Source organism: Haliotis rubra, unplaced genomic scaffold (assembly GCF_003918875.1).
Source record: "Haliotis rubra isolate DU_JTF1 unplaced genomic scaffold, ASM391887v1 Scf743, whole genome shotgun sequence".
Lineage (NCBI taxonomy): Eukaryota > Metazoa > Mollusca > Gastropoda > Lepetellida > Haliotidae > Haliotis > Haliotis rubra.
In genome coordinates, this window is record NW_025767461.1 from 324,758 (window position 1) to 339,663 (window position 14,906).

Sequence of the window (14,906 nt, forward strand, 5' to 3'; positions counted from 1 at the left end):
AAAAGAATTGTACACAAACCTGTAGGGTTTCTGATTCTTTGAAAGAGTCCTCTCCATGAGAACCTCGACCACCACCTCCCCACATTCTGTCTGATCGCGTTCAGCTTGAAAAGTGAAGTCTGAGGTAGGCGGTGAGAGTTACCTGCTCTTGGCTGTAGGGGGGCCCTGGGGGCCCTGTAGGGAGATGGTCTCACAAGACAAAAGCAAGTTTTTTGTTTTGTAAATATTTATTATTAAATATTGTTACAACTGTACTTGAGGTTTTAAAATGGACATTTTATGTATATATGTACTCAAGGAGGACTTTCTTCAAGAATCAGAAACCTCTACAGGTTTTATGCAGTTTTATGCACATATATCTTGAATTGATAAGATATATAATTAACTGGGCCCCATTTCCTACAAAGCTCTCCTTAGCGTTCGCGACTATCGTGAAGTCAATGTTGTGCAGTATAGGAAGTAGGGAATGTTACAAGAAAAGTTCACAGAGCTTTGTAAAAATTGGACCCAGATAACAATTTAATGTTTATGACAAATATCATCATTAAAAAGAGTTGTTATTAGACAAATATGGCATATGTGAAGCATTGTTGCTAACCTAAGGAATGGCATCTAGTTTTAGGACATCTGTCTGAAAATCTTTGTCATTAGGCTTATGACAAGGACCTGTGGTATTTCTGAACACTGTGTAGGTATGGTTTCCTGGCGACCAGCTGCAGAGGGAGTATGACATCTACCTAAAAGCTGCGGATGTCATCACTCGCGCTACATCCCACACCAACGCTTCCACTTTCGAGGAGGTCCTGGCTTTCTGTCAGCACTTCCTACAGTTGCAGGGCGTCCTGGGCAGGATGATGAGAGCTACTTCTGGCTGGACAAAAGGTAACTCACAGACACATCTGCTATTTGAGGACAAGAATTTGCAGACCAAAGCTGTTGATTTAATATTGCATTTACAAACATAAAGAGATGTTGGTGGTGACAGTGTGTACATGGTTTTAAAGCAGCAGACTTTGTGCCATTGCACCTTCAAGACTGATGAATGCTCATACTTTCTGCCACTGGTTGCTAGTTCCAGCACATCATTTACATCCTGCCTTGATATGGCTGTGATATGGCTGTAATGTGCAGACTGAAACAACTCTCACTCACTCACTCACTCACTCACTCCTCCTCCTCCTCCTCACTCACTCACTCTCACCCACCCACTCACTCACTCTCCTCCCTCCACCCACCCACTCACTCACTCCCACTCCACTCACCCACTCACTCCACTCACTCCTCCTCCTCCTCCTCCTCCTCCTCCGCTCCTCCTCACCCACCCACTCACTCACTCCTCACTCACTCACTCACTCACTCCTCACTCCTCCATTTAATTAACTGTGATAATAACATTATTCTGTCTCCTCAGATAAGTGAATCAGCTTCGAGGATCCATTAATCAAGCTGGACATCGAAGCAGGCTCCCCATTCTGCTCATACCACACAGCTCAAAACTGGCGACATTCTTGTTGCCGATCTCGGGAACACTCAGAGTTGTCAACAGGTTTCTCATCGATGGTAGTGAAGGAACAAACAGATTTGACAAGAAGGGGTAAACAGGAACCTGCAAAATCCAAAGTGACACAGATGCTCGAGACAAGCGGAAGGCTTCCAGGAAGGGAGTAGTTCAGCTGGCAATGGCCAGGACAGCATGTTCAGTGAGTACCCGTCCTCCACAGTGGAGCAAGTGACCTCATGTCCCCAAAGCATCTATGGCAGCCTGGACTCACGACTAGCCTGTGAGGGAACACGAGCCCGGCCACACTGGATGAGAGAGTGTACATGGTGCATAATGTGGCTGACATCAAGTCCCAGGAGAAGGAAGTGTCCAGTGTTGACCCTATTGTGGCAGGGGTACAGGCAGCTGCCAGCATCAAGAGGCCGTTCAGTGACACCCAGCTCAACCTGGCCCAGAAGAAGAAACGGTGGCAGCTCCCCAAGTCCCAGAGACACATATGTGTATGCTGGATGTGTGGTCCCTCAGTCTGAAGGATATGGACCTCTTTACAGCCAAAGCCCGAGGTCAGCAAGAGGAACTATAGAGGCAACAACCTGGTCAGGGACATGGAGTTCTCAACTTATTGTGGTTCAGATGGAGGTAGAGCATAAATCTTTAGTGTTGACTGGGACTCATTGGAAGTGGAAATTTTTGTCTCAGAAATTTGGTTGTTCCCCGGTTCTCTGTTGGCATTGTGTTCTCTATGAAAAAAACATAAAAAACGTTGGTGTTTTCACTTATATTAGCCATACTTATGTATTTATCATGTGCATGCTGGAGAACAAGCTAATTGTCAGCTGTTTGAACATCTCATATTTCTCATGCAAGTATATCAAAACTATTCTATACTTCCAACACTTCAATACTTCAAACTCAACACTTGCAACAATGTCTTTTGGGCCAAAAAGTGGCAGTTATTCTTTCTTGTACTTTCAAGAAATGTGAAGATATTACTTTCTGTAGCTACCTACAGCTGTCATTGTATGATGTCTAATAAATAAGTGTGGTGCCTCTGATCTACCCTTCAATGAAATAACCCAGTTACTATAAGGAAGATCTCTTTGAACATGTTGAACAGAGATAAATACAGAAGTGCTGATACCCTGATACCCTTATTATGCTCCTGAAGCTGAAGTCTGGAATCTAGATTTTTTGTTATTTATTTAGTGTAGCATGCATACCGTGTACAGCACTCCTACCAAGTAGCAGTGACTGTTAGGTTTTTGTAAGTTTTAGCATTTGTGTTTTCCTCTTAAAGCTTTAAGGTGTTTACAGTGTAATATATTTCTAAATTCCTTGGAATAACAGCCAGGGAATATTCTGCGTGAGAAGTGTCAGTTGGACCTGCACGTGGAGAGGAACCTGGAGTGTGACATCAGCCATAGAGCCCCGGACTGGCAGGTCAGCGGCAAACTGTCCTCCATCTACTGTCACCTTGACCTTGCCCAGTACAAGCTGGTCCGAGGGATCCTGGGGCACAACTTGGGGGAGAAGGTGGAACAGTTACGCACTCCCATGATGACTCACCTGCAGGACCACAAAATACAGGTAGGAGTCCCCCACTTTCCACAGCTCAGCCACAAGAAACCCCTGTCATTAAGTATAGCTGACACATGCTTGTTCTGATATATCCTTACAATGATGCCAGCATGCCTTCAGTGGGTCTGTTACATACCACCTGTGGTAACGGTTTGTTTTTTACATAATATCAATATGTAATAGTATAGTAGAGTCATTCTCAAAATTCGTGCATATTTCATGTAGGGAAAAATTGTAAATTTTGTTTCCTTGTTTTACCTTGAAATGTTGTTGATTACATTCATAGTATTCTGAATATACAAAACATAAATTTTGCAAGATTAACAAATTTCATTTTTCATGTTTTACCCTTTTTATTAGGAAAATCACGAAATTGCATCACTTCCGTTACGAAATTTGTAGCGTCATTTTGAAAAGAAACAAATCAAAGATGATATTCCTTTAATGTACATATATATATTAAACATCTAGTTTTACAACATAACATGGCTAATGAGTTTTGAAATTTTATATTTATTGCTTAAAGGGGCCAACCAGCCAAACAATCCTCATGAGTCAGGATCATTATAAAATATCACTTTTAGTCAGAAAATTACATTTTTCTGATATGCAAATATAAAGTAATATGTAGCCAAAATTCAAAATAAAAATGATGAATTATATTATGCTTACTTGAGCTCTACTACCAAAATACTTGCTCTACAAATTCCAACATTTACAGATAAATCAATTTTAATTAAATAAGGAAAATGATTATGTTATGGCATGGACCTTGGCATTAATTGTTCACGGTAGTGACACAATAGCAGTAGTGACATTTTTATTAATAGCCAGTTTTGTATGTTTACTTTGAAAGAAATTTGATTAAATTTGTCAGTCAGATAATTCAGAATGTTTGAAGAATATGCAATAGGCAAAAGATTTACTGATGGATATCCCTGTCATGTAAAAAACAGGTAAAAGACTGCATGTTCACTGCAGTGACATTGTGGCGATATATAATGTCACTGCCGTACTTGACCCCTATCACAGCTGTGTTCTTCTTTGTCACAGGCGTTACACTACCCTGCCCTTACCGTAACAGCAATTTCATACTTATATGCTTATTGATTTTATTCATTTGATACAAAAGTTTTATGTTAAATAAGATTCAAAAAAACATTTGATATCTTTGAATTGAAAATTTAGATACAAACAACATTAAATTAGAAAAATGTCACTGCCGTCACAAAATCTGTCCTTCCCGTAACAAAACCCATGATAGCGGCAGTGACGTAGTGACAGCCTCTAACAATATCAGTTTTAAAACAATAACTGGTCCCCAAAGTTTACTCAGCACATGGTTTCAGATGATTTCCCTACTGTCTAAGGTACTTGGCATTGTTTGGCTTCACAAATTTAACTGGTTTCAGCGGTAGCCACCGAAACGGTTAGGACATGCAAAAATCTCAGATATCATTTTGAACACACATTTTTTGTGATAAAATTCAGAAAAAATGAATTTTTTGTGTCAGTGTTTGACAGCCATATTTCCTCACTGCCATTGATTGCAAATATGAAGTAGAATTAGAAGACAATGCAGGGAGTCATCGTTATTGCAATTTTTGGATGATGTTACGGTAGTGACAACAAACCTTGTGACAAAGTTTGACATTTTGCACAAAATGTTTTTTCATACAAAAAAAGGCCAAACCATGCCAAGCATGTAGCTGTAACATCATTAATTATGATATGTTAAATAATTCCTTTTGAAAAACACCAAAAACACCCAAAAAATCAAATTACACATTGGCCACTGGGTTTGTGACACATGAAAATTGAGTAAAATTTAACCAAACCTGAAGGAGTTTTAAATTCTTCGAAGAGAGAGTCATCCTTGGGGTACATATTATGCATTTTCAAGCTGAAAATGTCCTGTGACAGTTGTATCAATGTTTTTGAATAAAAGATTGTACAATAAATAAACTCTTTTATTTATTATCGGCCCTACCTCGCGGAGTTACCTCCCGTTAGCATCTTTCAACTGGAGTAAGCACCTAGGCCCATTATCATCATTCCTTCTGCTGAATACATCAGTGAACAAATTGCGAGGGGCCGGGAGGCCCTACCCAAGGGCGACTCTCTTCGAAGAATTTAAAACCTCTTCAGGTTTGGTTAATTCTTCTTCATAGAGATCGTCCTTGGGGTACATATTATGCATAAACACAGACTCCCAAAGACCGGAGGCCAGGGAGGAGGGAATTCTGTCAAGCACACACAAATAGCTATAGTTAATGGGAAAAAATTGAACAGGCGCCATAACACTCACCTGTCACATGTCCCAGTTTGGCTTCATGAGAGGCATTATGGGAGGAACTGACAGGGAGGATTTGTGCTCAAAGGCGACCTCCATATGTTAGCATAGGCAATGCGCACATAATGCGAATGTCAACAAAGCCCCACCCACCGCGTAATCGATTAGTGAGCACCGTGGGGAATGTCAAAACTCGCTCTGTCGACTAATAACTCCTGAGAGAGAATCGAAAGGGGTAGTTAGCTCTCAGTAGCGGATATGTCAATAACACACATTATTGTACAGCAGCGTCAATAAACAAACCAATAAACCCAAGACTCACTTTCGGTCAGGGTGGCAGGACAATGTCCACTGGAGAGAACAGAGCGGCAAAGCTTCGCCGCGATTGCGGGGAATGTGTATCGAGCTGATAGTGCCCGTATAAGCGTGCTTTGGCGGCTCAAATGGCGGCAGAGCAGATCTCTTCAATGGGGAGTGCCGATGCAAAAAGCTTTGATGCGGCTACTGCCCTGACCGAGTGAGCCTTCAACCCCTCAGGGGGAGGCATGCCCTTAGCCTGATAAGCGGCACAAATACGAAACAAGCCAGCGAGACAAAGTCTGCTTGCTTTCGCCTGGCACACCAACCTTCGCCACCGTAACAACAGAACAGCTGGGCACCCATCACGGAGTTCCCTGCGTTAGTTTGATATAGACTTTGAGTGTCTTACCGACATCAAGCGGGTGAGTGCTTGGCGTAGGAGAGGTCCCGATGTGGAAGGCTGGGTAAGAGTGGGAAGTTCGATAGGAGCTGTCACATGGAAGCGTGATCGACCGGGGTGATGCAGTATCCGGGGAGGCGAATACTGACGATCAGTGTGAAACACAGTCAGCGCCGAGGTGGACGACATAGCATGTAAATTGCCGACCCTACGTCCAGATGTTACCGCCACCAGAAAAACAGCCTTCCAAGTTAACAACTGAATGGAAATAGCCGATAGGTGTGAAAAGTTGGACCAGACAGCCAATCTAGCACAATTGACAAATCCCAAGGTGGACTGAGTGCAGCCTGAGAGCAGGTCGAACCCGTTCAGCTAGCGGCGCTATGCGAGAGGTGCTGCCCCAGAAGAGCACCATCGACAGGGGTGTGAAAAGTGGAAATAGCGGTTGAGTAGCCCGCGAATGGTGAAAACGCCAGGCATTCTTCCAAGCGAGCTTGCAAAACTCCAATACCGGACTAAATCCGCCCTGAAAGGGATCTGCAATCCCCTATCTGAACACCAGCGCATAAGCGGGACCACCTATCCTCATACTGAGCGTTTGTCGAATCCGCCTCGAAGCCAGAATTGTGTCTGCAACTGCTGCAGGAATTCCGGCGTGCCTCGAGGCTAGACCTGACAGAGGCCAAAGCCACCCACTGAATCCGTGGATTTGGGTGGGAAGCTCCGTTCTGAGTGAGAATGTCCGGTCGTAAAAGGTAATAGAACAGGAGGCTGAGCCAGAAACCTGAAATTACGAACCAGCTCTGTGATGGCCAAAGCGGTGCCAGTAGCACAAGCAGCCCGAGCTGGCTGGGTGGACAGCTGTGAAAGGACCACGGGGAATGAGTGGTAGCGGCGAGGAGCATGAGAGCACTTTGCCCGTCAATCCAGCAGGAAGGCGTCGGCAGCCAGCAGCCCTGGGTCCGGTATTCGAGAGCAGAACGGGTGTCTGATTACCGTCCCGCCCGGGCGCAAACAGATCCACCTGGAGCGACCCGTACAACTGGGAGAGAACTCTGAATATCTGCCTGTCGAGCATCCACTTTCGTGCGGGGCCAGGATCCGGCAAAGAAGCGCGTCTGCTGCGCCGCGTTCTCCAGCCCGGAGATAAACAGGGAGTACCTGACAATGCATTGAGTCGCACCAGGTAGAAAGTCCACGCCTCCTGAAGCTTTCGGGACACCCGTGCCACCCTGCTTCAGGATGTATGCGATATGGCCGTCTGGTGGTCCAACTGAAGGCGGACTACCTGGCCCGCGGACATGCTCTCTGGCCTTCGAAAACCAACCGCACAGCTCTCAGTTCCAACAACGTTGATGTGAAGGTGGGCGACTTCGGACCAGAGTCGGACACCGACAGACTGCCCAGAACACCCCAGCCCGTGAGGGGCGCCGGTCTGAACTGTGAGAGCTGGCGTCGGGAGTTTCAAAGGGGATCCCCTGGTGAGATTCCGACATTGGTCCACCACTGAAGGTGAGGTGTCAACCACCCGGGGACTGTGAGACTGCGCTCCAGGTCCTCCGTGTGAGCCCACAGCCTTGCCAAAGCTTGCTGTATAGAGCATCCTCAGCAGCGCCCGCCACACGACAGAGATGCGTCGCCCGCCATATGGCCCAGTAGGCGGAGCCAAGTCCGTGCTGGTGCCTGGGGCTGGGAGGAGAGCGAAGATACCACCTCGAACTCTGGTGATCGGTCGGGCGACAAGGAAAGCGAGATCCTTGTTTGTTTGGGTCGGCCCCAAAGAAAAACCAAGTCCTGGGTGGGTACCAGGTCGGTTCTTGAGGTTGATGATCCACCCCAGTCGAATTAGAATGTCTATCACTGTGTGAGTAGCATCTAGACTTCGCTGGCTGTGTTAGTGCTCGAGCAACCAGTCGTCGAGGTAAAGGGTAACAGCGCCTTCCTTCCGCGGCGGCGAGGTAGCGGGACTAACATGAGCTTGGTGAACACCCTTGGGGCAGTCGATATGCGAAGGGAGCACCCTGAATTAGTAACACATCCGTCGTAAAGAGAACCGGAAGGTACTGCTTGAGCGATGGATGTATGGGCACATGCGAATCACGCATCCTTTAGGTCGATTGGCGTGAGCCAATCGCCCGGGCTGAACACATGAGATCACCGGCGCAGTGTCTCCATCTTGAAGGATGGTACTTCTAGCATCGCGGTTCAACCCCTTGAGGTTGAGAATGGGGCCGGAACCCGCCCGTCTTTCTTCCGGGGCGAGGAAGTGCGTGGAGTAAAATCCGCCTGTTCCTCTCCCGGTGGAATGCTTCGATTGCGGACTTGTCCAGCAGAGCCTGAACCCGTCAGCGCAATATGTCCGCCCTTGCCTGACATGGCGGCACGAGTCGCGGTGTATGCGGTGAAGTCAGGCGGACCACCGGCTTCCACAGTGGTAAATGGCCTACACTGATGGTGGACAGCACCCAAAGTGTTTTGTGTAGCCTTCTCCCATTCCGGCGGGAATAGAGAAGGCTGACCTCCCACTGGGGCGTCGGGTAAGAAGCTGGCGTCGCGTCGTCAGTAAGCGGAACTGACTGGAAGTGACACCGCGGCGAGCGACAACCTGATGGGTTAGCGGAGAGTGGGGCAGACCTCCAGCGCAGCCAAAAGGCTGGGAGCTAGTCGAGGACTGCTCCTTGCCCCTTACCCTTGGCGGACCTGTGCCTCCGCTTACCTGCCAAGCGGCGAAGCCAGCCAGCGGACTGGGGTGTAGGCTGCACCCCAGCGGAGGAAGGTGGAGCGGGGGAGCGAAGGCGAGACACCCGGGTGCTCCAACAAGGCCTTACAGTCGCTTGAAGGAGGTAGCTGCAGCGGCAGCCTCCCATTATGACCTGCTGTGCCCTGGAAAGAGTGCGGCTCCCCAGGCGGAAGGGAGGGCCAGCAAGGTCTGCTGTGTAAGCTGCCCGAGTAGCGAGGCGTCGACAGCCACAGCTAGCGCATCCCCATGACTCGCGCACATCACCGTCGGCCTTAGCCGGACCGCAAAGTCGCTAGCGAGGTGGGCCTGTACTTCAGATAGCTGCGGAGGAGCCGCGACATCGCGAAGCGTCACCAGCATGCCCCTCCGCCTCCAGGGCCGACCTCTGAATCGAGGAGAGGTAGGCCTCATGGACCACCACCCTGACCTGCTGCATAGCGTTCCTGTAAACCTCCTGCGTAGATGCAATGCATGCGCAGAGAGCCTGCAAGAAGCAAGCGGTGGAATGGCTGCAGCCCTTGCCGAGCAGCGCGGAGCCTCCCCAAAGTAAAACACACTCGTCCACGATAGGTACCACGAACAGGGAATCCTCCCATAGCTGGTATCTCCTGACAAGCTCCGGCAAGTCAAATCGGAGGCGAGAACCAGACAAGAGGGGATCCACCACGTCCTGGCAGGATGCAGAATACGGAGCTGCGTCTGCGTAGGCTGCCTAGGGGCAAACGCCTCGCCTGGCAAGCGGAACTCAGCCGAGTCCGAGCTGCTAACAGGCACCGCGGCCTGGGGTAGGTACTTGGCAATTCTTTGCCTGACTTCCCGCAGAGCCGAAGAGAAACGGAAGGCACCCTCCTGCTCCTCGACCTCCCCAGTATCCATCGACTTCGGCCCGAGCCGAGTCTGAGGCTGGGTCTCCTCATGGCGAAGAAGGACCCAAACCCGACCGGTGTTTGACCTAGCACTAGGAACAACAGAGAGGGAGGAGCAGACAGAGTACCCAGCGTCAGTGCCTGCAGGCGTGCGCGGACCCGGTCGAGGCAGCTGGAGGCATACCAGGCAGAACTGGTGCCTCGGCTCTCATGGGGTAAGCGGGAGGCGGGGATCCGGAAGCCCAGGAATCATCAGCGGTCCCTAAGCCAGCTCCGAGGGGGACTGGGAGCACCTCCCTCTCTGGGGCAGCCGAGGCGTCCGGACCCGAAGCCAGAGGCCTAGGGATCGAGCCGGGCTCGGCGATCCCCCCCCAAGACATATAACATAAATATGCACAAATTTTGAGAATGACTCAGTAATATCAATGCATTGCCGGAGTCCTCCAACCGACTCATGAACGAGGGACCTCATCGAGTCTGCGTGCTGCTGAAACATCTGTGTGATTAAAGTCATGTCAAAACCGCTACCCAGTGTTCACGAATAGCATCTGACCCTCTGACAAATCTGGCAGATTTGCGAACGGTCTGACAGTAGTCTACAACCCGCCAGCCCCAGTGTCTGACTGTATATTTCACAATGAATTTTGACTGAAGTTGTTATATACTACCCATCAAAAGTTTAGACTCACTTGTGTAAATGTAGCCACTTTCTTCAATCAACTGTTCTAAACTAGATTTTGCAAAATATTCCATACTGTTTAAAGGTACTGTTTACACATGAACTGATGTATGGTAAAACAAATTCGGAACATTGAAAAGATTATTGTCATGAGTTCAATTAATGATGAACCTCAGTGAAAATTGGTGAATATTTAACAAAACTTTACACCAAAACACAGCTGTTCACATGCTCGATATTTGCACATGCTTTTCAGCAATTTGATGCATGATCCTCGTGCAATTCATCTGCATAAGGTTTGCAGTTGATTCCCCCAAGTTAGAGGAGAAATTCATCTTCGATGTAACCTCATATATATACATCACATATAGTGATTGATTTAAGTGAGTCTAAACTTTTGATGGGTAGTATATGTGACATGTGTCACTTGTTTGCTGTTTATAAATCTTATGTTTGTTTATAATTTCAATGCCAATTATAAGAAATGTTAAATCTGAAATGTGTGTTTAATTTTATTCTATGGGTCCTGTGAATTTTCAATGGGTCAGACAGACATCTGAAACTTACAGGACCCAATGTCCTGTTACTTTGAAACACAATTCGTGAACACTGGGCGCGCTACCAGGAGCGGGAGCAGGGGACTGGCTCACAAGTTTTTTCCCTTTAGACTTTTTAGCCTTAGGCGGGGGACCTGGTAAGTTCCCCTCCTGCCTCCCGCATCTCTCTATAAAGAGAGTATCGGCAGCCCTCCGCTTCTGAGCCCGGGGGGAAAACCCCATACAAATTTCACAGGTTTTAGGCCTCATGGCGGTCTTCTCCTAGGCAGACAATACATTTGTAGGTGCCTGTCGACCCGATGGAATACTTTGTCCACAGACCCGAACAGGAGAAAGCGCCCGGAGGAAAGCAAACACTTAAGCATGTAGCTAGCGGCCGGACCAGCAGCATATATACGTAGAAAACATTGAAAAATGCATTGAAGGCTACCGCGAGGAAGAAATAGTAGGGAGAAGGGGACTGGCTATGGGATTTTTTCCCTTAAAGGTGGCGGCTTTTTAGCCTTAGGCGGGGGACCTGGGTAAGTTCCCCTCCTGCCTCCGCGCATTTCTCTGTAAAGAAGAGAAATCGGCCGCCCTCCTCTTCTGGGCCGGGGAAAAACCCATGCAAATTTCACAAAGTTTTGACAGCATGGTCCGTCTTCTCCAGACAGGCGATAGACTTATGTGTCTGTGGGCCCGTGGGATACTCTGCCCACGGAGCCGTACAGGAAGCAGCCTGAAAGCAAACACGCCATAAGCATGTAGCTAACAGCCGGACCAGCAGCTAACATACGTGAAAACATTGAAAAATCGTGAAGGCTACCCGCGGGAAGAAATGGTTGGTTCAATGCGTAATATTACAACCATTGTACGCTAAACTTCCCGCCATGGCAGAGCAACATGTCGTAAACCACGGGGGAAAGTTAGGCGTAAAATAAGTGTAATACGAAGTCACAATTATGAAACATACATACAGGTGGTGTTCCAGACATTATTCTTTTTCGTTCTGAAAAGGTCAGCTCTGCTCGACACATGCGTCTGTTGCGTCAGTGACAGCAGAAGGAATGATGATACGGGCCTAGGTGCTTACCCAGTTGGTGCGCATGCGCAACGGGAGGTAACTCCGTGAGGTGGGGGCCGTATAATAAATAAAAGAGTTTATTTATTGTACAATCTTTTTATTCAAAAAACATTGATACAACTGTCACAGGACATTTTCAGTTTGGAAAATGCATAATATGTACCCCAAGGACGATCTCTATGAAGAAGAATGGGTGGTTTGGGGGGATTAAAATAAATATAAAAATATTTTCCCCAAGTTTGTTACTGTAAAGTGTAGAATAAACTGAGAGATAACTTGGTTACCTTAAAAATATTACTGATTTTTGACTTAAGTTTGTGAGGGTACAAACATATAACATAAATATGCTGCAATTTTGAGAATGACTCAGTAATATCAATGCATTGATAAAACACCTCACACCTAGGGCAACAGCTAAGATGCTCCATGCAGTATTATTACCCCAGTCAATGGGTCATTGTCCACTGGAATGTCATTCTCATCTCTGTGGGAATTTACAAAACATAGTTGGTGCGTGAGATGCTAGAAGGTTAACTCATGGCCATCTTATGTCTCTCCTTTCAGACTGTGTTGGCGGTGATGTGTACAAGTGTATCAGCATGGTGGTGGACCTGCACAGCGTCAGCGTGGAGCTCCTGATGACCCCGACCAGGGACCAAGCTACCCGGGGCGTCCCTGGCAAGATGGATTTTTATACATTCACAGCTGTCCTCTGGGAGTTTCTCTGACAAACACCAAGGACATTGACCTTGTTTCACCGCGAGATTGTTGTGGTGGATACAAGGTTCAAAAAGTAAGTTCATTTCAGGATTGCAATACCAGTACCAGCAGCACAGCCAGTCACACTAGCTCCTGCCTCCAGTTGAATCCTCTACAGGGGGCACCTGTTTGGTGAGGTCGGATACTTCTGGAATATTGCTCATATCAGTGTCAGATCCTATTCACTCACTCAACATCAGTGGTTCCAGTGGAGTGAACATCTGGCCGTGAGGGTGAGACCATTACATGTCTGAATCTTGGCTGTGTCACACCAGAATAGTTTAAAATATGGTTCGCTTGTTATTTTACCCTGTCTGGGGCATGTGCAAACCCACATGTGCACATCATTGCCGGCAAAGCGTAGGTTCACCTCCCCACCACTGTTATTGGCTGGTATCTTGTGATGCGTTCCAGCACAGCCAATGAACTCCGCTTGACGTCTTTGTGTCTGTGTGTTACAACCGTCTGCGAGAAGCGTGGGCTGGGAAGGATGGGCTGCAGATGGAGCTCCACTACCGCTCCAGTCCAGTGGGCACCAGTTCACTGTTCTCTTGTAACATGAAGCTCATGTGCATCTTTGACTGGCTGCTCGGTGTGCACGGCCTTCACTTTCCGATGCTGGGCTCCAATGCTGTGCGTTCTTTATGTGATCACCCTTTCAAAGGTTCGGTTCCACCCTCCCACGGTCATCTTGATCCACATTGGCCACCACGCCACTGTCACGGCCCGCATGACCCATTTTGGCCACGCACGTCACCACCCTACCACGCATCCACTCATTGCTTTACCCTCACGGCCATGTCACACCCTTCACCCCACCTGTCCCTGCCTCACCTCGTGTTCCACCCCATACCCCTCTCCCACCCCACCTGGGCCACCTCATCATCTTTCCACCCCTACCCTCCCCACCCCACCTGACCCTACCCCTCACATCCTCGTCACCCACACCACCCCTACCCTCCCCACCCCACCTGACCCTACCTCACATCCTTCACAACCACCCCACCCACACCCCCACCCACCCTGACCCTTTCACCTCATCCACCGCCACCACCCTACCCCTCCCACCCCACCTGACCCTACCTCACCTCATCACACCCACACCACCCTACCCCTCCCACCCCACCTGACCCTCACCTCACCTCATCATCCCACACCCACCCTACCCCTCACCCCACCCCACCTGACCCTACCTCACCTCATCACACCCACACACCACCTACCCTCCCCACCCCACCTGACCCTACCTCACCTCACACCCACCCACCACCCTGCCCCTCCCACCCCACCTGACCCTGCACTCACCTCATCACCTCACACCCACACCACCCACCCCTCCCACCCCACCTGACCCACCTCACCTCATCCGCACCCACCACTACCCCTCCCCACCCCCTGACCCTTCCCACCACCCACCTGACCCTACCCGTCCCCCGCCACCTCTAGACCTACCTCCTCATCGCACCACCCCATCCTATCTGGAAACACTCACGCTAACCTAGTCATATTGTTTCAGAGCCACAGATGGAGGTTAAAGTGGAGACCCTGGGAGGGTGTGAAGAAGAAGGGATGAGTCGTACATCCTAGCCCCTCACTGTGTCATGGGGTATCATGACCAGGAGGGGCCCTTCATCAGAAGGGAGGTGGAGTAGGTGTTAAGAACATAAATAATATACTGTGTGGGTGAGTGAGTGAGTGAGTTTAGTTTTACGCTTAGCACTCAGCAATATTCCAGCTATATGGCAAACCGGTCTGTAAATAATCGAGTCTGGACCAGACAATCCAGTGATCAACAGCATGAGCATCGATCCTGCATAACTGGGAACCGATGACATGTGTCAACCAAGATACTGTATGGATGACAACTTCTTTATTATATATGATGTGATGTTTTGGTATAGATTCTTGTACCATTGTCAAACAAGAGTGACGAGTGTAGAGGTAACAGTGTATCGATATGTACTTGCTCCGTAAATCTACCTACATGAGGGGGCCCTTTGTAGAGGAGGTGGGTAACATCGTATCTGTATGTACTTGCTATGTAACCCTCCATACAAGAGGAGTCTCTTTGTAGAGGAGGTGGGTAACATCGTATCGGTATGTACTTGCTATGTAACCCTCCATACAAGAGGCATCTCTTTGTAGAGGAGGTGGGTAACAGGTATGTACT

At 48.3% G+C, this 14,906-nt stretch overlaps 1 protein-coding gene across 1 annotated transcript; it reads left to right on the top strand.

The window, feature by feature from the left end:
• The first annotated feature begins 2,056 nt into the window (after positions 1–2,056).
• LOC124259956 (vacuolar protein sorting-associated protein 13D-like) lies at positions 2,057–12,644 on the top strand. Its single transcript, XM_046694179.1, has 3 exons — positions 2,057–2,140; positions 2,849–3,088; positions 12,542–12,644. Exons 1-3 carry the CDS (start codon positions 2,135–2,137, stop codon positions 12,614–12,616), a joined length of 321 nt encoding a protein of 106 aa, XP_046550135.1. The 5' UTR covers positions 2,057–2,134; the 3' UTR covers positions 12,617–12,644.
• Positions 12,645–14,906: the final 2,262 nt, after the last annotated feature.

Bases quoted from the DNA above. Each gene is read 5' to 3' on its own strand.
- LOC124259956 (XM_046694179.1), top strand. The intron at 3,089-12,541 runs GTAGGAGTCCCC...CTCTCCTTTCAG, and splicing joins TGCAGGACCACAAAATACAG to ACTGTGTTGGCGGTGATGTG.